Source organism: Halichondria panicea, chromosome 10, assembly GCF_963675165.1.
Source record: "Halichondria panicea chromosome 10, odHalPani1.1, whole genome shotgun sequence".
Lineage (NCBI taxonomy): Eukaryota > Metazoa > Porifera > Demospongiae > Suberitida > Halichondriidae > Halichondria > Halichondria panicea.
Genome location: NC_087386.1, coordinates 3,797,463 through 3,822,890, shown reverse-complemented (window position 1 = coordinate 3,822,890; position 25,428 = coordinate 3,797,463). Strand labels below are relative to the sequence as shown.

General features: G+C 39.1%; 2 protein-coding genes across 4 annotated transcripts; one reads left to right on the top strand and one right to left on the bottom strand.

The window, feature by feature from the left end:
• Positions 1-2,172: 2,172 nt before the first annotated feature.
• On the bottom strand, positions 2,173-4,399 carry LOC135342341 (etoposide-induced protein 2.4 homolog). The gene is made up of 10 exons (XM_064539052.1): positions 4,190-4,399; positions 4,047-4,107; positions 3,891-3,957; positions 3,413-3,543; positions 3,298-3,350; positions 3,158-3,251; positions 2,995-3,100; positions 2,646-2,757; positions 2,435-2,506; positions 2,173-2,337 (listed from the first exon to the last, which is right to left on the bottom strand). The coding sequence occupies exons 1-10, from the start codon at positions 4,288-4,290 to the stop codon at positions 2,235-2,237; spliced, it is 900 nt and encodes a 299-aa protein (XP_064395122.1). The 5' UTR covers positions 4,291-4,399; the 3' UTR covers positions 2,173-2,234.
• Positions 4,400-4,418: 19 nt separating this feature from the next.
• Positions 4,419-25,265, top strand: LOC135342337 (sodium/hydrogen exchanger 2-like). Of its 3 annotated transcripts, none has more exons than XM_064539045.1 (21): positions 4,419-4,741; positions 4,956-5,007; positions 5,717-5,758; positions 5,847-5,936; positions 5,997-6,078; positions 6,165-6,192; positions 6,250-6,377; positions 6,487-6,562; positions 7,104-7,204; positions 7,370-7,481; positions 7,541-7,622; positions 7,801-7,896; positions 8,165-8,289; positions 8,522-8,595; positions 14,002-14,172; positions 14,374-14,463; positions 16,053-16,225; positions 18,926-18,965; positions 19,286-19,343; positions 24,564-24,673; positions 24,853-25,265. In XM_064539045.1, the coding sequence occupies exons 1-21, from the start codon at positions 4,426-4,428 to the stop codon at positions 25,171-25,173; spliced, it is 2,367 nt and encodes a 788-aa protein (XP_064395115.1). In that variant the 5' UTR covers positions 4,419-4,425; the 3' UTR covers positions 25,174-25,265. The 3 variants fall into 3 exon arrangements, with proteins under 3 accessions (XP_064395115.1, XP_064395116.1, XP_064395117.1); XM_064539046.1 differs by lacking the exon at positions 24,853-25,265 and adding an exon at positions 23,385-23,448; XM_064539047.1 differs by lacking the exons at positions 18,926-18,965; positions 19,286-19,343 and having other exon boundaries at positions 24,853-24,995.
• The last annotated feature ends 163 nt before the right edge of the window (positions 25,266-25,428 follow it).

The following is a 25,428-nucleotide window of genomic DNA, read 5'->3' as shown; positions in this document are numbered from 1 at the left end:
GCATGTGCAGACATGATCACTGCATGTGCAGAGACTAATGGTTGCATGTGCAGACATGATCACTGCATGTGCAGACATGATCACTGCACACGCAGAGACTAATGGTTGCATGTGCAGACATGATCACTGCATGTGCAGAGACTAATGGTTGCATGTGCAGACATGATCACTGCATGTACAGACATGATCACTGCACACGCAGAGACTAATGGTTGCATGTGCAGACATGATCACTGCATGTGCAGCAGACATGATCACTGCATGTACAGACATGATCACTGCACACGCAGAGACTAATGGTTGCATGTGCAGACATGATCACTGCATGTGCAGAGACTAATGGTTGCATGTGCAGACATGATCACTGCACACGCAGAGATTAATGGTTGCATGTGCAGACATGATCACTGCATAAGGCGATCATTGCACGTGCATGCTATGTCGGTATATTCACAGGACACGCCTATGTATATGCAGACATTGTTATTGAAACACACGGCGCGCCATGGCCTACGTTCGATACTCTCTCTCTATCATATACTCTTGATAGTACCAGTACCAGAGGAGGCCAGAGGCAGGGCAGACTCAGGAGGCAGGACATGGTGTCACATGCGTCATTGACAATGTGTGGCTTGGAGGTTTGGTCATTAGACCAGAGATAGAGATTAGACATAATAATAATATCCTCCTATGTTCTACACACAGTCACCCTCGTGCGGCTACGTCTCGAGGCATAATGAGCTAACATAACTTGTAGCAAGGAATGTAGTGTTGAGGTTGAGGTAGGGAATAATTATAGTGAAGTAGGGGATAGGGAAAGTGTACAGAAACATTAAATAAAGCTAAGTTCAGAGTTGGCAAAGTCCATAGGTGGTTGCTTTATATGGAGTGTCGTTTGTCTCTAATAGAGTCGATGTTTACCAACCAATTTTGTGCATGCTTCAAAGCCTTCGTACATCAGTTATTAATCACTCGCTGTTCACTATTGATTATCCTTTTTTCAGAGTAAGAGACGGACATTAAAATCGTAGACAAAACAAGACTTAGTAATGTGTAGCAGTAGGCACAATGAAGCTGTTATTTGTATAATACTCGTGAATCGTATAATAATGTAAATGTGTTAATGCATCCCTGTCTCATGAATGTATACAGTTTCTGCAAATGAGCACCGCAGAAAGTGCTCAGAAATGTTTCCAAACTGTATCCGGCAAAACCTGTACCCGAGCACTGAAAAACTATGAACAGTCATTATCACAAGGTAGTTGTGCTGAAGCGTCAAGGAAGCCCCTAGATATAGATGAAAAGGATCTGTTACAATTTTGTCATACCTAGCTGCATGTAGTACGTAAGTAGCTTATAATTATGTGTGGTTCTTTTATTGCAATTGTTATTTTTGTCAGTTTAAATTTCATTTGTGTACGTTTATAATACACGTACTATACAAGCTAACAATGCCAAGTTGTGTCTGTCTGGCTATCATAACAATACTGGCTAACAAGAGCTACATGCATGGGCGGTACGCAACATGCACATTTATACTGCTCAGCTGTATACAGTAGACTCTCGTTAATCCGGCCACCCTTGGGACCATGCAGCTTGGCCGGAATAGCGAGGTGGCCGTACTTCAGATAATTAACCGCGGCTTAAAAAGACCTTACCTCGAATCTAATCACTGATTTGCGGTTCTTGTCTCGAGGATAATGAAAGATAATGAATCATTCTGGCTCGTGCAATCCAATTTTATTTACTAAACCACACCCAAAACATCATATCCGGCCGTAATACATATAAAATTACATTGAAAACGTTTTGGGACAGCCAGCACTGGCCGGTAAACGGAATAGCGAGTGGCCGTACTTCAGGTCGAGTTTTGTGTAGAAAACATATAGCTAGCATTCCATGCCAAACCAAATGGCCGGTATATCGAGGTGGCCGCATTTCAGAGAGCCGGAATAGCGAGAGATTACTGTACATGTAACAGCAAAACGGAAACTTTTCTGCAAAAATTTTCTTCGTATACAGTATAGAACAGTATCGTAGTATAATACCATTTATAAGAAGATAAGTATGTATGATTATAGTATTGTAATAGTTAATGTGTATTTTTATGCCAAAATTCACTGCATGGCCATGGTACGTAGATCGAACCAAATCCCCATTAAATTTGACAGCTTTATTGCAGGCTGGGGTAACAATTGTTGGCACAGTATTAATGTAGTATAGAAAATGGTGTGTTAATTAAGAGTTACTTTAGAGTTAAAACTGGCAGGGTCACTCTTGCTAAACAGTTTATTACTGATCACCACCACAATTGTGAACAATGGCAGTGTAGATAACCTGCATGTGTAGAATAAGTGCATGCATGGTACTTATAATAGCATGGTACATATGTATATATACATGTACATGTACTTATAATATTACGTTAACTTACGTAGACTGCCTTGGCTTTGCCTCATTAGCACTGACAATGTAGAAAGGAAAGGCCACGGCAAAAATGCAAGCACTGTGTTTGTCATTGTAATAAAAGGAAAATGCTTAAACCGTTTTTGCACAAGCCTTTATTTTAGCCATTGATATACACAGAATAAAACATTACATGTATCTTTTGGGGGGTTCTACATAAAATCATTGTGCTTGCCCACCTGATCACAGTGGAACTGGGTAAGGCAGTGAGGACAGCCAGTGGGAGGCCAAACCCAACAAAGTACGGCCAATTTTTCTCAATGAGAGCTATTCTTTGGTGTACTATCCAGCCTACAATAACAATAGTTCAACTTTTAATACATGTACTGCATGTTCAGACTGATGCTCAAATGAATGACGGGGCTGCAATTCAGGTGAATGCATGTAGACACAGACTAACGGAAATTATTATTTTTATAGCTTACAGGATACTGTACATGGAGTTCAATGTATCTAATGTGCAATGATATAAATTATAATTATACACCAATACTTTGCGAGAGAATTACTTAGTGTTTAAGTGACAACCTTGGTACATCCACTTGTATTCAAAGGAGTATAATGAGTAGAGCACAGCCATATGCAAGACACTGGCATAGTAGCCCACTATGGGGATTAGTCCCACCAGCATTGCCTGTACGTGTATACATGTACGTACACACAAAAGACGATTTTGGTGTGCTATACTTACTTGAATCAAGAACAGCAACTCTATGACAATACTAAAAAGGAGATCAGCTATGAGCCTGCTGATGGACTGACTCAGGGAAGAGCTGCTCTCTGACCTAGAATACATACAAAGGTGGGTTTCATTACAAGGGAGCAACTTACTTCTTAGTTTTGCTCCTCTGGTTACTGCCTTTGAACGCTGCTGATGCAATGTCCTGTTGTTACATTATTGTATTGAGTAAAATAATTATTGAAATGGGTTGATTTCGTAGGGTACCTGGAACCAGATGGAATTGATTGGTTTGCTGATCCAGAACACAGGTAAGACCCAGAGCCCAGTAAACATGTACCAGGTCACCAGTCCCAGCAATGAAACATCCTCAGAATCTGAGGAGCCTCTTACGAAACCTGTGCTGGATCATGATAACTTTCAACAACAATTTTTACTGCACACATAAACCATCACTGTACAGCTACTCTGACAGGATTATCAAATGAATTGTAAAACTGACTGTTTTTAAAAATATAAATTTAGCTGACACACACTTGTTACTACATGTATTCTAAACAATATAAACAGACTAAAACTGCAATGCTTTCAACAGAAGAGGATGTACATGTATCATCGATGGTGACGGAATATCAAAATTTAAGCATTGTAGAGGTCTGACACCCATCTGGTGGTGTACTCATTATGTGTCTTCTTTAGGTGAATTTTTTAGAGTGTAAAGTATGCACAGTGCTCATAAACTCACTGAATACAAAGTTAGCCATGATCTGGATGACAGGCAATAAAACATAGTCGAACAGGAGTACACTCAACTGTAGAGGAAAAATGACAAATGTTAATAAACACTCTATGAATATTACCAGCAGAATCGATTTACACACATGTGTCAAACACCACTCACCCACAATATCACACCATTGAGTAAGAAACACTGTAACATCTGGCTTCGCACTTTATCATTCCTGCATAATAACCAGGGAATTAAAGTGTCCTGAGACGCTCGCTATATAAAAGACACGGCTATGAGCAACACCATCCTCATACTTTTTGATCAGTTGAAATACTGGCCAGATACCCAGTACAGAGTCTTTTGCCCCCAGTAGAATACACTGCAGGGCTCCAGTGACATCTTTCAGTCCTACCATTATTCAGCTCAGGCATGCAGGCAACTGAACCTCTGTTCTGTACTTTAACTTTGTCCACAAAGAAGCGCTATCCTGGTAAAGATCATCAATGAAGATAACATGTGAGCAAGAGAAGCTTTTAACCTTTTGACCTTCATGGTCAGCTACAGTACAGTCGAATATAATTTTGAGGACATGTTGGTGTGGAACTCCATTCTTCTCGCCTCACTAGTGGCCGTGTGCTCTACTGCAGAGCCTTCTCATGGAGACACTTCTAATACCAATGCGACAATGCTGTGTAGCTTGCCATCCACAAGAAGAACAATTGAACCAAGTCTTGATATCACCTGTGGATCTAATGAAGAGAGATCGTTTGACTCTAGTGTTCATGTTGCTAGAGTGGATCTGGAACGGGTGCAGGTTTTACTGATTGTCACACTCTTCATCATGATAGTTGTTATAGCAAAGTTAGGTGAGGCATCATGTCCGACTGTTCAGTTGCGTTCACAGTTGAAATTCATGATTGAGTACTGGTCTATGTATCTCATCTACTGGGGCTTAAAAATAAGGGAAATTCTTTGTTTTTTCCCCCACAATTTCAACTGGTTTATGCTCCTACTACAATTTCTACATGTATGTAGTCTTGTATCTAGAGAACTTTTCCTACCTTTTCTTACCCTTCGCAGTGTGGCATCACAGGTGGATGCACCCAGTGGCCTCCAACATACCTGAGTCATGGTGAGTTATGCGGTGTGTACATGTACGTATATCTACATCATTCATTATGATGATCATGTATACATAGTTTAAATTCCCACCTAGTGCATTGCTCAGCCCTGGGTTGGCACATGTATGCTCTTTTTTGTTTGTGATCTCTAGCTACAGCAATTTTTGGAGTGCTTGCATCTTTTACGCACTGGAAGCACCTGTTATGTGATATTCTTCCAAGTGGTCTACAATGAATTTGTTACACTGCAAATTGCAAGATGAAAGAAGTCTGAAAATCACTGTAATTTATTCAATGTGCTCAATAATTATTATGGTTTCCTTCCTCTGCATCCATTGCAATAGTTAGTTTTCTTTCATGTGCATCCAGGAAGGGAACTACCATATATCTTCTAATTTATCGGATACTTTTAATTATCCCAGACAATTTTCGTTGTTCTAATACAGCGGACACTTTGGTGCTTTAATTTTAAATATCCGGATACGCTGCAGTTAAATAGCTTTGAGGATTAGCTAGTTTTAGATAGCTATATAGTGCAACTATTCAGTCGCACACTGTTCCGCGTGCTGCTGTATGCTTGTTCTAATTATTCTGGTGTGCTCTGTGTTCCAATTATACCTGGACAATTTCTATTTTTTTTATTGTCCGATAAATTAGAACATACATGTATACGGTATTATTATTAGTACGTACTGTACATAATTTTGTGTTTTCTTACAGTATGCTGATTATCGTGGGAGCACACATTGGCGGAATACTAATGTGAGTGCATGTGCAGCTACATGTGACAGTATAGTAAGTGTTGTAAATCGGTTGCTGGTAACAACCCTTTTTCCCGCCCTCAACGCAGAGGCTCGTTTTATCTAGACCCCTGCAATAGAGACCAAGATCCTCCACTGAGATTCACTCCCGAGATATTTTTCCTCTACCTATTGCCACCGTGAGTTAGCCACGTACTAGTCTGACAAACTGAACTAACATGTACAATTTTTCATAATAGGATTGTGTTGGAGTCTGGCTACTTTCTGGATATCAGAGCTTTCTTTGAGAACTTCACTACAATTATTGTCTTTGCAGTCATTGTGAGTCAAGTGCCCTAATTGCACTGTTATTAATTTTGTTTGGGAGCGCGTATATACAATGAACTTGATGACTTTATTTACTGCAGGGCACACTATGGAACACAGTAGCCATAGGTAATATCAAGTCATTAGAATTGGTGCTGCTTAAACGCATAAACTACTTTTGTTTAGGAATGACGCTGTTTGGTTTATATGAGGCCAACCTCCTGCTGACGGAGCCCAGTTTACAAAACTCCATTTTTAATATTCCTGTAGCACTGCTGTTTGGCACCATATGCTCTGCTGTGGACCCTGTCGCTGTCAGTCCAATTACTATAGTCTGACAGTGTTGCATTTTGCACTTTAATCCATAATTGTTATTACATGCATGTATACGTGTCGTGATTAAGTTTCTGTTGCTTTTGTCAGGTATTGGCTGTGTTTGATGATATCCATGTAAACAAGCTGCTTCATATCCTGGTGTTTGGCGAGTCTTTACTCAATGGTGAGCGTTAATTATAATACATACTTTGTGCATGTCTAGCACTTGGGTAGCTTGGCTCTATAGTCTCCTGCTAGAGATAAGTGAAATTATTGTTGAAGCGCATCCATGTGTACATGTGCTTTGTCGTTGATTACTTTTTACACACTCGTACATGCATACCGTATAATCTGCATGCACCTATGGGAAAAGAGCAGGCCTCTATGCGCCTATTATCCGGATGTGCTTATATAGAGATTAACCACGCCCACAACAATTAACAACTCCCATGACGTTTCAACGAAGCAAATCTCCATTAGCTAGCTCGATCATTTATCTGCAAGAGGTCTATAGTCATATCTGACAGCAGTAACACAACTACCGGTAGTGAAAGAGACTTAACATCTATAAAGAAGTGTGTAGACCAGTTGTTGGGCAGAGAACTGTGCAGAAAACCATACGCCTTCTATCAAGGCTCTTGGTCTGCTAACCAGTATGCGCCTATTAGTTGATGTGCGCTTATTAACCAGTATGCATGTACATTTGAGTTCCCCTGACCTCACAGATGCTGTCACTATCGTGCTTTTCAATGTACTAAGAGCATTTTCAAATCGGCCCTTTGACACATCTCTTAGTGATGATCAGAGAATCATCCCTTTCACAGATGTAAGCCAGTATACCATAATAATAATTGTTGTACTATTATTGCGATCGATGCTAACCATAATTTATGTAAGTTTCTTGTATAAGGGGCATAATTTGACCTATGTTAAATTTTGGGTAAATGCATGGTCCTCACTACATGCACTTACGTATGTATGATGTGTGTAGGTGGTGATTGGTGTGGTGCAGTTCTTTGTGGTTGTACTGGCCAGCTTCGTGATTGGAGTATTGATGGGAATGATTGCAGCATTCATCACACGCTTCTCAGAGCATGTTCATGGTAATCTACACGTAGTTTGCACATGTTGATCTGAACTACTACAATTGTTTGTCGTGCAGTGCTGGAACCCATTATTGTGTTCACAATGGGCTACCTTTCCTACATACTGGCTGACATGTTCGAATTTTCAGGAATTGTCAGGTCAGAAACAGTAGTACACTTTGTATGCATGTATGTCTTAATACAGTGACTCGAACTACTGACATACGCGTAGAAATAAATATATGCCTGTGTTGCTGCATGTTCACACAATGTATTACTGCAATATATGCATGTACAGATACATTCGAATCTGACTATATATATAAATTCCTTGTAGTTTGATCTTCTGCGCAATCACGATGAAGCACTACGTTGAAGCCAACGTTTCCCGCAAGTCATCTACCACCATCAAGTACTCCATGAAGGTCGTCAGGTACATGCATCAGCATGTACAATATATAGGTTATAAGCACCCTCCAACTTAGACGCTGAGGTGTAATAATTATACTGTGTTTAGCTTTTACCCCTTTGATGTCCTTTACCAAATGTATTTTTCTACTAATTGACACAATGTCTTATACCAAATATCTTGATTCATGTACCACATGATACGTACTGTGTAATCTGCAAATTGACCATGATATGCATTGTTGTTACGCACATATTTGTACTGCACGTGTACACACGGACATCACATGCAGCAATGTGAGTGAGATGATCATCTTCTTGTTTCTGGGTCTGTCGTTGTATGAGAGTGACCAGCAGAACTGGGACTGGGGGCTGTCTCTATTTTCACTATTGTTTGCACTGCTCTACAGACCCATTGGTTAGATATAATATACGTTGTAACTATACAGATGACTTGCAAATGTATTTAGAGCCGCAATCATAGCTCTGTTACATAATGTTAAGAGCTTGACAAATGTACGACTGTTTTGGGGATTTGATCTGTAAAAAGTACATGAGCATGCACATGTATATACATTGCATTACTTAGTTTTAATTGTACGTACATGTACCTGTGTCAGCTTTCTTTGAGCCACTCTGTGTTTGTGCAGGTGTGATTGCTCTTACTCTGATCGTCAATATCTTCAGATTCAAGAAAATTGGATTTAAGTCGGTGTTTGTAATGGTGAGTGCAGATACATGTACATTATCAATTCTTCATACTGTAGATTGTTATAGCGAACTTTGTCCCATACGTTTTTCATGGATTTTGTTATCTGGTAAAGGGTCACCAACTGCATATATGAGGATTTACTTGCACACCTTAGAAAGCTGAACAGCAACAATACCGTAGAAACTGGATTATTAGCGCATGCGCTCATGGGGTCAATAGCAAAGCTCTATACGCTTATATTTGAGAATGCGCCTACCGTATTACTAGAATGTTTTGCGAGCATCTAACGTTTGCGAACTTTGCGATGGTTGATTCATTCGCAACAATAAAATTCGCAAAACCTAACTAGTAAATACACACGATCCTTGCCAGAACGCAATAGTTAGATCGCAAAGGGTCAACATTTCTGCTGATTTGGCTCATTCACAAAGGTTTTTCATCCGCCTAGTACAATCATTTTTGAGCCCTACCCAGTAACCGGATGTCTCTGTGACAGCTAGCTAGCTAAAAAGTGAGCGAACTAGGCAAGCAGGCTACCCTAACTAGGTCTATATCCTACAGTTCATTGTACAAGATTTAAATTCACAATCATATTGACCAGAAACTGAAACAAAAAGGGTAAAGTCCACTTCATCTAAGTCTCCATTCTCTCAGCATGATCAGACAAGGTAACAGCTTGCCCAAGGAGTCATTCCAGATGGATATATCACCAGCTAGCTATACACCGTACAGCTCATAGATGAACTAGAGCACTGAAGTGCTAACTCTCGGCTGTTAACATGATATATAGAACCAGGGGAGTGTTCAGTTACACAATAATAAACTACTTTGGAGACCGGTAAAGGATCACTTCAGCTGCAAATGTGTAGCTCTACCTCGAATAAAGGTCGCGAGTAGAGATAGCCAACGTGCAAGTTCAAGCTTCTTAGCTTTTGCTCTGCTTTTATACAGCAACGAAGCTTTAACATCAAAATCTGCCACAATTAAAACTAGTATCTTGTTGTGTGGAGGCTATTTCCATGCTGTAAATGCAGTGCTATGGCATCCAAGTAAGTATAGACTCACATGTCACACACAGACAAACAAACAAACCAACGGACTACTATACCCGTGGCCGCCCACGCGTGCCTTAAGTAACAAAGTTAGCTTAATCAATTCTAAAATTTCACTAACTTCCTTTGCATAATTGGAAAAGCGCTTCAATTTGAGTACAAAAAACTTTTAGTTGATCAAAAATAAAGATACGCTTATAAACTTATAATCGAGCAAGCGCTAATAATCTAGTTTCTATGGTAGATGCTTTCCACACATATATCCTACCATACCTTACGTGCACATTGTTCTCATGTGTACTGTGTTTTGCAAGTTGCTTGTCATTGTGCACAGTAAATGGGTGTTATCTACAGTACTACTGTGGTTACTAGATTTAATCAGGAATGTGCTGACTCATAACTTTCTTTATGTCCTCTAATCTCTACCTGCTCTTTTAGTGCACTTCTATAACTAAAACAACTCCCATACTGGCTCAATCAACAGAGGTATAGCAAGTCAACAGAGTACTGCATGTGCATATACACTAACAGCTTAGCTAACTAAGTTAGCAAATTAATTTTTTTGCTGAATAGACACATTCACTTTACTACAGACTCAGTAGTACTATAGACAACGCCCATTTACTGTGCACAATGACAAGCAACTTGCAAAACACAGTACTGTAGATATCGGTGTAACAAAAATTATAATAGGGTTATTAAAGTTGTACAGCGTACATTAACGGCACAGAGGAAAGCATTAGAAACCCTTGTAATAATTATAAACATTTCCAAGAATTGATCTGCTGCATGTTATCTACCACCCACTAGCTTGTTAATTGTGACTAAGTGGCTACATGAGCACTTGTGATTAAGAGTCATGTGGTAACAATTGTTCTTGGCTACGCTTCCATGCAACTAATGTTTCCACCTACATGAGTCAGTGCTAGCAGGTCTGATAATTCCTAGTTAGGCTGGGTTTAACATTATAAGCTCTTATTTGGTTGTTTTGCACAAAAAGTTCCCAGCCCTAACCACCCACACACATGCCCTGAATACACCCACTGTTGTACCAGACTCTAATCCCACAAGTGCAAGAAACCTTATCTTAATTGATCTAGTCAGTACCTTACATTGTTAGGGCGTACATGCATGGAACATGTGATTAAGTACTTTGTACATGTACATTGTAATTAATGACTGTAGTCGTGGGAGTATGCGAGGCACATTGTTAAATTTCTACCGTAATTGCTAATTATAGCATCAAAAACAATTAGTTCGAATTTACATTTGGAACGACAAAAGAATTAATTAATTGGTTCTTAGAATAGGGTGGAAATATTCACATTTACAGTGACCTGGTTGCCTCGAATATAGCCGCTCAAAGTCAAGACCTTAAAATGTTTGTGATTTGCACTCAAAGTAGTATTCTATCGAATGTGTATCAGCAACAGCAGAATTTAACTGAGCCTGGCTTGCAGACTATGTGCTAGCCTCGATCCCAGGCCGCATTTCCTCTGGTATCGACTGTTTGCGCATGCGCCACCTAATCCCCAAAAACCGGGGACTTTGGTATTATGCTCAATGACATCACAAAGAACGAAAGTGGATTGAAAGAAGTAGATAGAAAATCGATGTGAAGGTTTCTCGCCCATCTGATACATGTAGCATTCTAATAGCTACCCTTAGCCTGCTATGCTAATAAAAAACTCACAGCCCACAACAGTGTGGATGAACAATCGTCTGAACGGAGTAAAAGCTGACACTAGCCTATATGGACAAGCCACGCCCATCTAATACTAAGTCTGCATGTACACTTTATGAGAAAGATAATAGCTGCTGCAACAAACCTAACTATAATAATGTGCTTGAAGCCATGCTAACTGTATTTTATAACTGTAGGTTGTTGGTTATGTTCGTGCTAACTAGTACGTCCTAATTAACTATGATAAAATAATTACGAAAACACTGACAGTTGGAGTGCATGGTGCTCTAATTAGAAGAAAGACGGTAACCACCAATTATATCGATTCATATTTTGTACGGTTTAATTGTAGAAGTGCAGTTTAATCACCCCACTGGGTTATATAAGTATAGGAAATGCTTAATGTATTTGTAATGTAGGGAAGGCTTGTGTACAGGAAGAGAGAACATTGTTTTGATGATGTTTCAGTTCCTCGTTAATTGAATTATAGCATAGTTCAAAGCTTCAGCCTGTCATTCACTTCAAATACTTTACTCCCAAAAGATTTAGTCATGGAAACCTACCTAACTTACCTTGCTCATTTACTTATTTGGTCACTAGTTTGTGACGCATTAAGTGTGTTTTATTGCATGATGCGTGACTATCGATTTTGTCTTATCGGCACCTATAATAATTATTATGACATGTGCAGTTAATTTCGAAAGTCAGGAACAGATTCCAGGCTGAATCATTTATTGATCAGCCTGAGCCCCAAAAGTACATGTACGTAGATGCTGGACTACCATGTTATTACTGCCCACTCGAACGCAGTGTGTACATGATGGTGTGTAATGTTGTCCAACTCTAGCCAGCATCGTCTGCAGTTGTCAGCAAGTACCCACCCCACCTTGTGCAGACAGTGCCTTGCTGTGTCTCACACACGATATTGATACATAACTTTTAAGAGTATAATCTCATATAGGAATGCTTATTGGATAGTGCTCACCAAAATGGTGGCTTTGGTCTTTCAATGTTGGACTAACATTACTTATTTGGAGTTGGTGCTAACGACAAGTTGGTGCTAACGACATGTCATTTTGTAGCCGTAAATCAGGAAAATGTGTGGGCGGGAACAGCACTGAGTGTGAGTTGACAATTAAAATTAGACGACTGCAGATTCCCTAATTAGCTGCGTCTGTACACTGGCAGTCTTCCAGATGCATGGTCACACACCTCCATTGTTCTGTTATACCTGTATCCTATATTATGTTGTATCTCCATAGCTGTAACTCGCGGTATGTTTCGAGGATTTGTGGTCTCCCAGTTGAAGTAGATATGTGCATCTTGTTCCTATGCTGCATGTATGTTGCATGATACATTTAGGCATGCATGTGCTACTGTTTGCTAATATAGTGTGGGAATTGCTACCATGTTAGTGAATTTGTTGAGTCTAAACTGGCAATTAGTGGCCATAATAACTATCAGCCACTCATTATCATAATTCAGTGATCAAGGTAGTTATAACCACCCCTGGCTTGTTTAGTCTTGTAGCACAATAGCATATTCCATTAGTGGTGCTAAGCTTTGTATTTTCCAATCTGTATGTTTCGATCAGACTACATGTACGTCAGCATTTCCGATCAGACTACATGTATGTCAGCATTTTGTGTGTGGCAGTGTGTGGCAGAGTGTACTCTCGTGTTTGTTTATAAATCAATTAGGTGCTCTCTGCATATTTGTTCTGTCTCACATGGTCCACTGGATTGCAGTGAGACTGTTTACTGTTCGATGTCACCACTAATTAAGCCATAGCTTCACTACAAAGTAAAGGCCATTATTAAATGACAGATCCTTTCAAGCTGTATTCGTGAAGCAAATTTTTTTGCCGTTTATCACGTATGTTTTCAAAATATTCTCTCTGTAATCTTTTAAAGTCATTGTTTCGATCATCAAAGAACATTTCTAGTACCAATAACCATTATAACTTTCATACCGTGGTATCTACGTGTACCTAGCTTATAGACATAATTAATTTTTACAGTCATCTCATGCGTTAGTATATATTGTCTAAATTGTAAATTGTAGACTATAGGAATGCAATTCCACCACTTGTTACCTAGTAACCTTTTCCCACTTTCAATTTTGCGCTCTCTAGACCACCTATTGAGCTGTTTACCATTGTATGTGGCTATACATGCATGTATGTCGTTGTGCCTTAGTATCATTAAGGCAGTACGTACTGTTTGCAAAGTGCTGTTTTTGTTTGTATCAAAGAATTTATGATTTAGTTCTGAGTCTTTTGAAGCTAGTGAAGTGTGTTGGTATAAACAGAGTGTTAAGTGAGTATAATTAAAGTTGTCAGACTAAGAAATAAATTCAGGTTACACACACCCATTTCATTGGGTCATAACTTTTGTCTTCTTCATCATTAAAAGTTGTTTTTTTATCACAGTGATTGGAAATTCTTGTGTGCATTCTTTTTAATATTGTGTCCCTCCAACTGAACAAGTTGTGGTAGTGTCTATACAATAAAGTCATGTTCACACATTTTGCACCAAGCACATGCATCCTTATCTCACAATTTGTACTTTGCTCTCACTGAACTCTCCCATGAACTGTTATTATATCGCACTGTAATGTTGTTGTCATACTGCAATGGAAGCCTTAGTAACTAATACTTCTACTGTACACATGCACTCACAGAGTTACAGTGGTCTCCGAGGGGCAGTGGCATTTTCATTGGCCTTGGCTCGTCTCCATGGTGAGCCGTCTTTGGAGCATCCTACCACGTGCATGATCCAGTCAGAGGCCCAGCTCCGGAAAACCATGCTCACTGCCACCACCTTCCTCGTACTCTTCACTGTGTTTGTTCAGGTACATAAGGGGTCTTGTACATAGAGGAAGATAGCCTATAACAATATTTGTACATGTACTCTACACGACTGTTTCGTGCTCCAATTGAGAATACCCCAACATGTGTAGAAAAGTATAAAAATGTCTATTCTCAGCACTAAAATATCTGCAAAAGAAGCAGTTAGCATAAATGGAATGTACTCTCTCGTGTATAATATACAGGGCATCACCATCAAGCCCTTGGTTAAACTGATCAAAGTGAAGAAAGACAGGGAGCAGAAACCCACCATGAACGAGGTCATTCATGGCACGGTGAGTATTTTTGGGTGGTATTATCAGTTTTTATTTTTATATGTATACATGCACCGTAGCTGAGATTTTTGTACACATTATCTATATAAGGTGGTATGACCCCCCCTTAGGTGGCCCCCCCCTTAGGTGGCTAGAGCTTGTTAGCTACTGAGCATGTGTCTGAGTTCAATTGCCCACATCTCCAAATTTGTATAATTATTTACACACTAAACTTTCTTGGTATCAGAATTACTGCATGGTATTCCCACACTGCATGTCTCTACTCTGCATTCTTCCCATTAGCTCATGTGTGTTTTGGTTCCAGGCCCAAATCAAAGTCATGAAGACCTCCTTTATAACAATGACTGCCTGATCTATGTCTATGTTTACTATGACAGTGTTAACGAAAACCTACTAAGTGTCCTTGACATGTTGACTAGTTGCAGACGCAGGTCTCTATTTCCCTACTGTGGAGAAGCTGTAGATATGATATGTACTGCTAATAGTAATTTAAAAGTAGAAACCTTTGAAGATTGGAGGAAAGGTGTATATTAGCTGTTAATAGTATGCAGTGGATATGAGACCACATATTGTAGTGACTGCTTGGTGTAAGGTGCTAAATATGTCCAATTGTGTGTACATGCATTGCTGTGCATGTATGTCTTCTACAATTTCATGGCACAAAATAGTGTACTGTATCGCTAGATCGCTAGTCAGTTCTTGTGTTAAAATAATACTGTTATATTCCTTTAGTTCATGTCTCATGCACTGCCATGTATATACCGCAAATAAATTCATATTTTGAAAAATTGTCCTGGAATAATTGGAACAGATCATTATAGCACACATGATATATCCGAACAGGTGTGCAGCTGCATGCGAGCTAGCTAAACTTTAATAGCACAGTCTGCAACTGAACAGTTGCACTAGCTATCTAATCATCGAGCTGCAAACTCTTAAAGCTACGTTGCTTGGAATGTATCTTAACTTTTCAAGGTATGTCCAGATATTGTCCGGATAACAAATACCGGAGTGTCTGCTGTTCTATCCAGAATATGAAAATTTCCCATAAACGTGTCCGATGATATGCGTACACCAATGCGCAATTTATTCACTGAATTAGTATGAGAATTAAATTACTGACGGTGCAACTCTGTGTTGTCGCTCAATCTTTTGTGATCGAGGATGACTATTATAGTGGGGGAGGCACATCCTGTGTAATGTTGGCAACTATGGCAAGCCGTTTGTAGGCATTTTTAGGGAAACCACACTTCTAAGAATTATAACGACTCCTTCTAATGCTTGCAACGACTCCTTGTAAGGGTTAATATAACTCCTTCTACCGCTTACAAGGAGTCGTTCTAAAGTTTACAAGTAGTCGTTCTAAGGGTCATGTGATACTAATATCTAATCATGATGGGCAACATGCTCAATGTTACTGTACGTTTTACTCGTTGAAGAGCACTGTTCAGATGGTCAAGCATAGGTTTTGTGGTTTCCCTGGACCTTTACAATTAAGACACTGCAATTAATAATAATTATGATGTGATATCATAATGTATATTTAAAAGAACTGTGTACTCTTGACATACCCTTTGGTGCACATATAGACCATTGATCATGTGATGTCGGGGTTGGAGGACATCATAGGCCATCTTGGACAGAATCGCCTTAGGGAGAAATTACAAGAGATCGACTCTAAGTATCTGAGAAAGTTCTTTGAGCGTTACCCTGAGTCTAGGGATGAGCAAATTCTGCACATCTGGAGACGATTGCAATACCAGTAAGTAAACCATAGTTTTTCTAGTTAGTAGCATTTATGTGAGTGTATTTTGTCACAATATGTATAGATATAGGAAAAGGAGGGATTGGAAATCCAGAGTGGTACATGTGATGCTTTTACATTGCATCTGCAGAAAACTATCCGCTTTTTCCCTTTAGCGAGGTTGTTTTTGCCAGGTACATGTAACTCACTCATAATAAGAAAGTTGTGTTTCCTTGAGACATCTTTTCAGCAATTTAAAACATGCCACGTGTAGTAGTTGCTAATGACTGACCATACCCAGTGAAAGGAGGCATTACAGTAAAGATATAAACTTCCAAGTGCTATTTATAGTCTTTTATTGCTATAACGTGTATAAGCGTGCTGGTTATAACTGAGTAGTTGTACAGAATTTGGATTGTGGAATTATGTGTAGAAAATAGGCCATCAGCTTGACAAGCCGAGCTACGCTCATCTACTGCTTTGGCTTGTTAATACAGCCTCGAATAAACCGCAGGGTATATAAAGCAGATGTTACTCGAGGGTAACTTTGTTCCAATCCCTCCTTTTCCTGTCACTATGGTAAGGTTGTGTTGATGTTCTAATAGCTCTAGCATGGTTTCCATTCCCGTTAATTGCACGACTATCAGCTCTAGTTCAGGCCTGAAAAGTGCAATGCAGATTGTTTCACACTTTCTCATTGGCCAATAATTGGACTGCAGAGGTCAGTTGTGTAGTGTGCTGGTTTCCATGAGAGCCTCTAAAATGTGGCCTCGTAGAATGTGGGCTAAGGTGTGCCTGTATCCTATTTCACCACTTGACAATTGGAGACCTTCCAAGTGGCTCATCGAAAATGTGTGGTGTGTGCAGTGTGCAGCGTAGACGAATTTTGAGCCATTCAGTTTCATCGGTAGGGCTTGGCACTATCTAATGCAATTACAATAGACCACTGATAATTGGTGGTTTATGAATTTCAGTACACAAGAGTGTAGTCTCTTGGATTGGCTTCTTGAATTATCGTTCAAAATAGTTGAGGTGTGTTTGAATCAGTGCTTGCATACAGCTTCAGTGTCTATGATCAATTGTACTCGAACACTTGCCATGTATGGTGCCAATTGAAAACTGAAATTCCTGTAGGAATGCATGTACATGTACATGCATGTACACTCAGTCATGCATGTATGTATAATGGATATGCATCCATCCAATTTGGATTGTGATGAGCTGAGTATATGAAATGCTCCAAGCTGATTGGGCTAAAAGAGACGCTTACACATGGCTGTATGGTTCAGAAGCAGAAGAGTTGGTGTACTGCACAGCCATACTTTCTCAGAGAGTTATGAACCAACTCCCAAGGGACCCCACACTTGCATAGGCAGCATGTTCAGATGTCCGCTGTTGTGGAATCAAATACTCTACTTGTTTCCCACGATACGATGCCATTTGGATTTATGACTTGTGTATGGTAAATATTCAGTGAAACTTTATCTGTACACCTTTCCCAGTGGGATTAATGCCTTGTATGAGATGTAGTGTTATGCCAGACAATTGGTCATTAATTTGGCCCTAATAAGATAAAGCTAGAAATCTGTTTTGTGCATTTCGAAAACAAGTTGCTTTTGTAACGGAATACTGCTTTGGAATGATGTAATCAATGAAGTAAGATGATTTAATTGCCATATATGTAGTTACGGCTACAAGCCTTGTCCTTTTATATTCTTGGTATGTGCTGATTGTCCCCTTTTTTGTGCTCTGGTGATTTTATAACCTGAGGCAATGTACGCAGGGAATGTAATTTCAAATGTACAAACGTAAGACACAGCCTTGAGATCAACATGTTCTCATGGACAATATGTCACGTTCATAATATTGATTAGCAAGCTGAGCACCGGGGGCTAACTTGTACATTTGACGTACGTGTGTTCTACATTCCCATTGTATTCACAAGCAAAACGCGTTAGACTTCTTACATATAGGAGGGTGGAATAAATTGTAATGGGAGGGGAGGTTAGTATAAATGGTGTAGTAAATGAATACAAGTGTCGGTATTTAATGTTTACATTGCAGTGGTTATTTCACAGTATTTCATGAGCTCTTGTGCATTTATGTCAGTTCAGTTTCCTAGGTGATTCTCTTTACTCGGATTACTGATAATTAGGTCAATGTAACAACTCTGCCAGGCTGGCTGGTGTGGTGATGTGCTTTGTGTATGTAGGGCTTTAAGGAATCCAAATACTTGTGTGCTATATAGGTGGTACTCCCTGGAGTATTGTGAACGAATAAGTCTGTATGACAGGATGGTAATGGTGATGGTATGTGTTGACACAATTGCATTGAGTAGAGTTAATTTTAAGAAGTCTCGCAGCAAATTTCTCGCAAATTAGATGTGTGCGTTGTATGACAAAACAAATTGTCAGTTCCTTCTCATCTTGATCTTGTTGTTGAGGTCAGCAGTCCACCCACACTCTGAGCATGACATATTACATTCCCTTCTTGTGGGCTGCTTGGAATGTGCCTGAAGGGCTTCTGGACAAATGCTTGATTGATGGACAATAAGATTATCACTAATTGGCTTCAATTTTTGTGTGCAACTACAGTTTGCAACCAGCTGTGTCTAATGAATGTTTACAGTCTTAAATTAGAGCTCATTGTGTTTGTTTTTTAGTGCTTGTTTGTGTGGGTGGATGCTGATTATAACCTTATATGAAACATTTCCTGCAGGGAATCTCAGAGAGCTGTTGAACAGTGTCTAGAGTTTAAGGTACACTGTAAGAATTATCTTACCATACCAGCTACTCTAAAATGGTGCTATGATGCTCTGAACGATATTAGGTGCATGCTATCTGACCAATAGCAAACAATACTAGATCATGTGGGTGTGTAGTGGTCATCCCTTAAGAGCTGATAGCCTGTCAGTGGGTGCAGTCTCACCACTAAGATTATGGGTTATAAGGCTTTAATTGCCTCAAGCTATGGGTAGTCAAGAGTCATTGTACTAATTATAACCTCCTCAATCAGTTTTGAGTAACACCTTATTGCTCTTTGTCGGATAATTGGCAACATTATTTGTTTGTTATACAGTACCACAGGGATGCTGAAGGAAAGTTTGGCAGTCATATTTCTCTGCACAGTGCTAATGGTGAGCATGCGCAAGCATATATACCCTTAACCAGTTAGCTAGGCTAGATGACTGGTTACCTACATGTACATGTAATGTGGGTGGGCGTGTAGTCATTTCAAATGAGGTCACAGTGAGCTCAGTGCCTATACTCTGCTAGGACAATGTGTTGATAAGATGTCCAATCAACTTCCTTATCTCTAGCCTTCTAGATAAGTGGTTACCCAAATATGCTGTCTAACTACTTGCTCTTATCTATGTGCATGCCTCTGGTAACCTAATTTAATTTGGCACCAACTCTGGTATCAACATGTTTTCAATGGCCTGGCCTGGTCTTGTGCAGCCCCTTTTAGTTTGAACTTACAGTTTGTAAAATCATCTGAGCAGCCAATTGGATATGTGAGAACCTAAATTCATTGCAGACTAGCATTGTAAGCAAACCTTGAGTGTAGTTTTCCCAACTGTACCTAATTGTGCATGTTGGAATGGAAACATAATTATGTTGGCAAACCTTTCCTTTCCTTTTGGGATACTAGGTGGCACTGTTTATGTAGACCTCCCAGTTGCCCACATCTTGTTTAGTTACAACTTACAGTGTGCTTAAACTTTGCTGACTGCTGTGCACAGATAGATTGCTGTTGTAAGCCTTCACTTTGGCCCTTGCTTTTTGAACAGGGAATAGTTCTGCAGTGATGTAGTGTGTTTCCTTATTGGTTTTGTATGGTTGCAGAATATGAAGTCTAGACAAGAGATGATCGATGTAATGTAAGGCCCTCATTTCATATTTGAGTGGTTTGTGTGTGGTAAATCTTTGAGCCTTGATGATGTTACCGTGTGTTTCGTTTCACTTGATAATTGATTGTATTATGCCTTGGGTGTAGTATATTATTAAGCAACTATAGATTCTTTAAATACGAAGAAGGTTACGTTTATATGGTATTTCAACTGCCATGGCTTGTTTGTTTGTTTGTTGGTTTGTGTATTGTGAGTCTGCTCACCTGGCTGCCATATATAGAACTGCATTTACAGCATGGATAGCCTCCACACAACAAGTACCCTATCAATGATTTGTACTGCTGCACTGAGAGTGCAGCCCAATCAGATTGTAAAATTTTCCAAGATAATGGCTTGATACCAAAGAAGCTGAAAAACACCTACCGTACAAATGTTGGCGCTAGCATTGATCTAAACTGGTAGCTGATGTGGTGTATATAATTATTCATTGTATACATTCTTGACAATTAGATTCGCTGATTGATTGTCTGGGTTAATTGACTTTCTGTGCAAACATGCGTTTGTGTGCTAAACGAGCCTGAAAGACTCCTAGACTACACCCATGCCTTTAAAACACAATGCATTTCTCAAGAGCAACGTTGCATGGAATTGTGTCACAACTTATAATACCCACTGTGTGATATCAATCATTTTACAGGGCCCTTAAAAATCGAACTCTATAGTCAGTGGTCACTCTAATGTTACGTGATTATCGTTTCCACCTCATGTGTGAAACCGCATTCATTCATGCGATCATGCAGGCTGCAATGTCTCTGTCTTTGCATGCACAATTAAGTGCCTAATGAGCTTTAACATGAAAAGTACAGTTATTTGTTGAGTCTAACAATATTGAGTATTTGTTGCTAAGATATTGAAAATTCGTTTACAGGCAGCTATTTACATTAATATTGTCTCCGCCACACCTAAAAGATTACATCACTGGATGATTGAACACCGAGTACAGAGTTTTTCCTTAAACCATTTGTCTTCTATAGCGCTGTTATGATAGTTAAAACAACCGCCAACCATTATGGCTTATGTCTGCTTCTCCATGTACCTCAAAGACATTACTTAACTATACAATGGTCTCATTTTTCATGACACCTACCGTACTGTTCTTTGTTCTTCTCGTATGCAGTGGGCGCACAATTTAATATACATGACTGTATAATCACTGACTCTCAGAGGAAATGAATTAAAAATAGCATAAGGTTACAAGGCAGTTTTAGTATTTAATATCGAGCTTAAGGTCGTTGTTCAGTATCTCACATATGAACAACATTTGTTTTTAATTGAGGTCTGCTTCTAAATGATACCCGTAAGACACACGCATGTTGGTGTACGGCAAATGCAATTGCAATGTGTATCAGCCTGCAAACACATCTAATAAGTAATGAAGTAATGAAGTAATGGAAATACTAAGCTGTACATAAAATCAGTTATCATTTGTGGTTCTCTCCAACTTTCATTTGTTTGTTGTGGGTGAATGATCAAGATCAAAGCAACCACTTCAAGCTTAAGTTAATTTGATTATCTTGAGGCCCTTCAGCTAGGGTTTTCATTATTCCAGTTTGTTTATGCCCACCATGTATACCTAGCATGTGGGGTTGTTGTCCTCAGCTTGCGATGTATGGGATATGTGGGGGGGTTGCTTTGTGAATGTGGCCCACTTCAAAGACTTGTGCTGCTTTGTAGGATTCTTGTAAGTATTTCCTGTTTCAAGCTTTGGTTGGAAAGGGCGTTGTGACACTTTCACTGACATTCTGAGCAACTCATCGACTCCGTCCTCTGTTAGTGTTCTATGAGCTGAATTCACGTTATGTGTGACAATTAAGCTGAATAATTACCACCAAACTTTGGGTACGTAGAATATCGTAATTAATAATTTATGTAAGTGTGTATAGCGCTATAGCAACATCTCAGGTTCGCAGATAGACGACATGCCAACCATGCCTAACACATGGAAATTAATCGTATAGACTTGTATATATCCCCTGTCAAGAGTGCATGGTTTTGTGCAATTGTCACTGTGGTGATACAATTATCGTGAATCACTTGTTGTTATGGGAGGATCTTTGTTAATTTAGTGTGTAATTTGAGCAATCGGCAGTCAAAACTAATGCATGTATATAAATGCATAATTATGCACACCATTGAGCAGCAGCTTCTTTTGAAAATTATATGTATGGGGAGGTTATGGGGAGGTGTCATCCAATTGAGGAGATCAAAAGACGTACTGTATTATATAGAATAATTTATGGTGAACATGCATAAAATTATTATACTTGTACGTGTACGATTAAACTAACATTTAAAGTACACTTACTTCGCTATTTTGTTTTGTAACCAAGCTCGGATTAATTGTATACCTGTGGTTGGGTAATGAGATATCCTTTAGCAACATAACAATCAACATAATAATATTATAGCTCCAGACACGTTTTTTGAAATAGCATAAAAACCTTAGATGCTCTATGAGCAGGATCAAAACAAAAACAGCAAATGTTTATGTGTATAAAATGGATACCTGATCCAACTTTAAACATTTCATTCATAACTGCAAAGGTGGGATTAACAGTTATTTGTTATTGAGTAACTGTTAGCAGTTGGTAATCAACCATTGTTTATTTACTGGAATATCCTGCAACCTCATAGTCGGTTGTTTCCATATTACATGTCCATTATTTGTTGGGGTATACATTTTTCTTCTTTGCTTGTACACAAAGAGAGGAATTGCAGTGATTATATGTGATACAGGAGAATTCCACATTGTGATAGCTATCAACACTGGTTCTAGTCCATTTTAAATCGCAGTTATGGCTGCAGTGTGAATTAATTAGAATATAAATATACATGTATATATATCGAGGAGGTCTAATGCACATGTTCATGCGTACATTCAACAATCCCTCAAGCACTTGGCCTGCTCATGTGTTTGCCATGCCATTAGAGCACTTTACTTAGAGTAGTTTAAGTGCTGTTTTCCAAGTGGGGACTCAATGGATGTTTGGCTTGACTCCAGGCACTAATAAGCTTGTAATGTTAGAAGTGGTAACAAACAAGTGTTACACTATTGCTATAGTAACTGATAGGCATTAGGCCACTTAAATAACAAATAGAATTACTATTGATTCTGTGTAGCATTGTTAATGCTTCTCATGGTTATGAAATTTGAATTGACAATATTATACGTCATTAATGTACCATGAAACCCTGTGAACTAACCGTCAAATGTAATGTAAATCAAGCAGCAGCTCTAAAACTCTTATTGCACATGTACCTATCCAGCCATGCAGGTGTGTAGCCAGGTCACATACTGATGCGCATCCCTAATAAACTCATAAATACTACAGTAAGTTAATTGCTTCAGTGGAACAAACTCGAGAAGAATTTTGTAACAATGGTATTTACGTGGTTTTTGTGTTTAAGAAAAGTTGCCAGCATGTGGCTAATTAGTAATGTTGTACTTCACAGCACATCTCAGTGATCTCTGTTTGTAGTAGGTGATTCTAAAATAGGTTGTTTGTGTACTTTTCACTTGTATAGCTGACAGTGTTATGTACACTTACAAAAGGGATAATTTAGCTCAAGTGCAACCTATGTGAAGTTTAGGTACAATTTGTGTGTCCATCTTGGGTGTATCTTCATAATTAGATACAGCAGATACGTGTATACATGCATATACGTCATACAGATATGTTTGTTTAGTAAGCCTCTCCATCTGTCTTCTCTGTTCTCGTTGTTTGTGCGTCCTTCTCTGTGTGGACAAATGTAGGATTCCGTAAACATTCAGAGAACTGAAACTTCATTCTATATTGCATATCTGAGAGAAACTGGTACACCCACTTTGTGTTTAGCTTTGTATACTAAGACCCTCCAGCATCTGTCAGTTGTTGATACGACAGATGTTGTGCAGAATCTGGTTTTGAAATGTATTTAGGTTTTACGGCATATGACAAAGCACAGTTTCGGTATTAAAATGTGCAGTTTATACGTGTATACGCTTTGTACGTGGTGCACCACTTAATAATTATTTTTTCCTCTTTACTGAATGGATGTGCAGTACGTACCTATTGTCTCTCCATAGTGTGTATAATTATGGCTGCAGTTGACATTACAATAATTATCACCAATAAGCGCTTGCTGTATAATTATACAATGCTTTCTTGCTTCAATGCCTCTAATTATTTTATTGTAAAGTGACAAACTGAAACTCTGTTAACTGAATTGTTCTGCAAAACCATACTAACCACTTCGTAAGATTTTGAACCCGAATATTTGGGAGCACTGTTATTTTTACGTGCTGGGTTTCTGGATTTTAATTTCTAAGTCTTAATCACCTACATTGATCTACCTTCACTGTTGTTAGCGATCACGTAGTAACCACTGCTGCAGTTAATGTGTTTGTATCTCGATCTCTATCAAATGTATCTATGGCCAATGTCATATTGCTCTTTTGTATTCCAGAGCACTTGACACCTGCGGGAACCCCTACTCCTCGAATTTATTCAGAAGCATTGTCCGAAGAAGATTGCATTCCTTCCTTGAACGACATTCTTGCTGCTAGCTTTGCCAATGTGAGTTTAGGCACAAAGCACAAAACATTCTGTTACAGCTGCCAAAAGGTGTTACAGTAATGCACTTTGTATATAGCATCACGTAATTATTGCACATAATAGTCGTCGCTAAGAGTGTTATTTTTATATACACAACATTGTGCCCTCATACGTAGGTTGATGTATGTATTTCTATTTAGCCCCACGCAGATCATTTCGGCCACGTTCTGTCTACTACAGACAGGGAGCATGAAGATCACCACTTTGAGCCTGTCAATGTTCGTCGTGATATCATTCAATCAAAGCATAGGGCTCGCAAAAACAAGTATCGCCGGCGACGACGGCTGAGTAATCTGATGAAAGCATCTAGCGAAAAAACAGTTTCTGATATTGACCAAGAACCTGTGGACAATCCGAATGATATAGCACTAGAAGGAGCAGGGCATCAAGAATATCATTTTCTTGAACAAAGTGAAGAAGCTGAAACCCAAATTTGTCCATCTGTCGAAACACAAGTGTGATTGACTAGTATCAACTCATGAGTACTATTTTAGCTCTACTACGTTTTAGTTTTGTCCAAAAAAACTCGCATATATAATTACGGCTGTATAGATTATTCTTAATGTAAACAGGAATCGCATATAGGGAGTAGACTGTAATGTGTATGGTGTGGAATGGTTAAAACTAAGTCAATGTATGCAGGTCAAAAGGTCTCAAGACTAGATGTTAATAGTGGGTTGTATAATAATATAATTATCACACTATCCATAATGCAT

What these genes read in the sequence shown, in the direction of transcription:
- LOC135342341 (XM_064539052.1), bottom strand. Translation starts at nt 4,290, where the DNA reads ATGGTAGGACTGAAAGATGTCACTGGAGCCCTGCAGTGTATTCTACTG. An exon ending in CATGGCTAACTTTGTATTCA is followed by an intron (nt 3,544 to 3,890) that starts GTGAGTTTATGA and finishes GATCCAGCACAG; the next exon opens with GTTTCGTAAGAGGCTCCTCA. An exon ending in GCAAAGCCAAGGCAGTCTAC is followed by an intron (nt 2,338 to 2,434) that starts GTAAGTTAACGT and finishes CTACACATGCAG; the next exon opens with GTTATCTACACTGCCATTGT.
- LOC135342337 (XM_064539045.1), top strand. Translation starts at nt 4,426, where the DNA reads ATGGTCAGCTACAGTACAGTCGAATATAATTTTGAGGACATGTTGGTG. An exon ending in GAATTTTCAGGAATTGTCAG is followed by an intron (nt 7,623 to 7,800) that starts GTCAGAAACAGT and finishes AATTCCTTGTAG; the next exon opens with TTTGATCTTCTGCGCAATCA. An exon ending in TACTCCATGAAGGTCGTCAG is followed by an intron (nt 7,897 to 8,164) that starts GTACATGCATCA and finishes CATCACATGCAG; the next exon opens with CAATGTGAGTGAGATGATCA.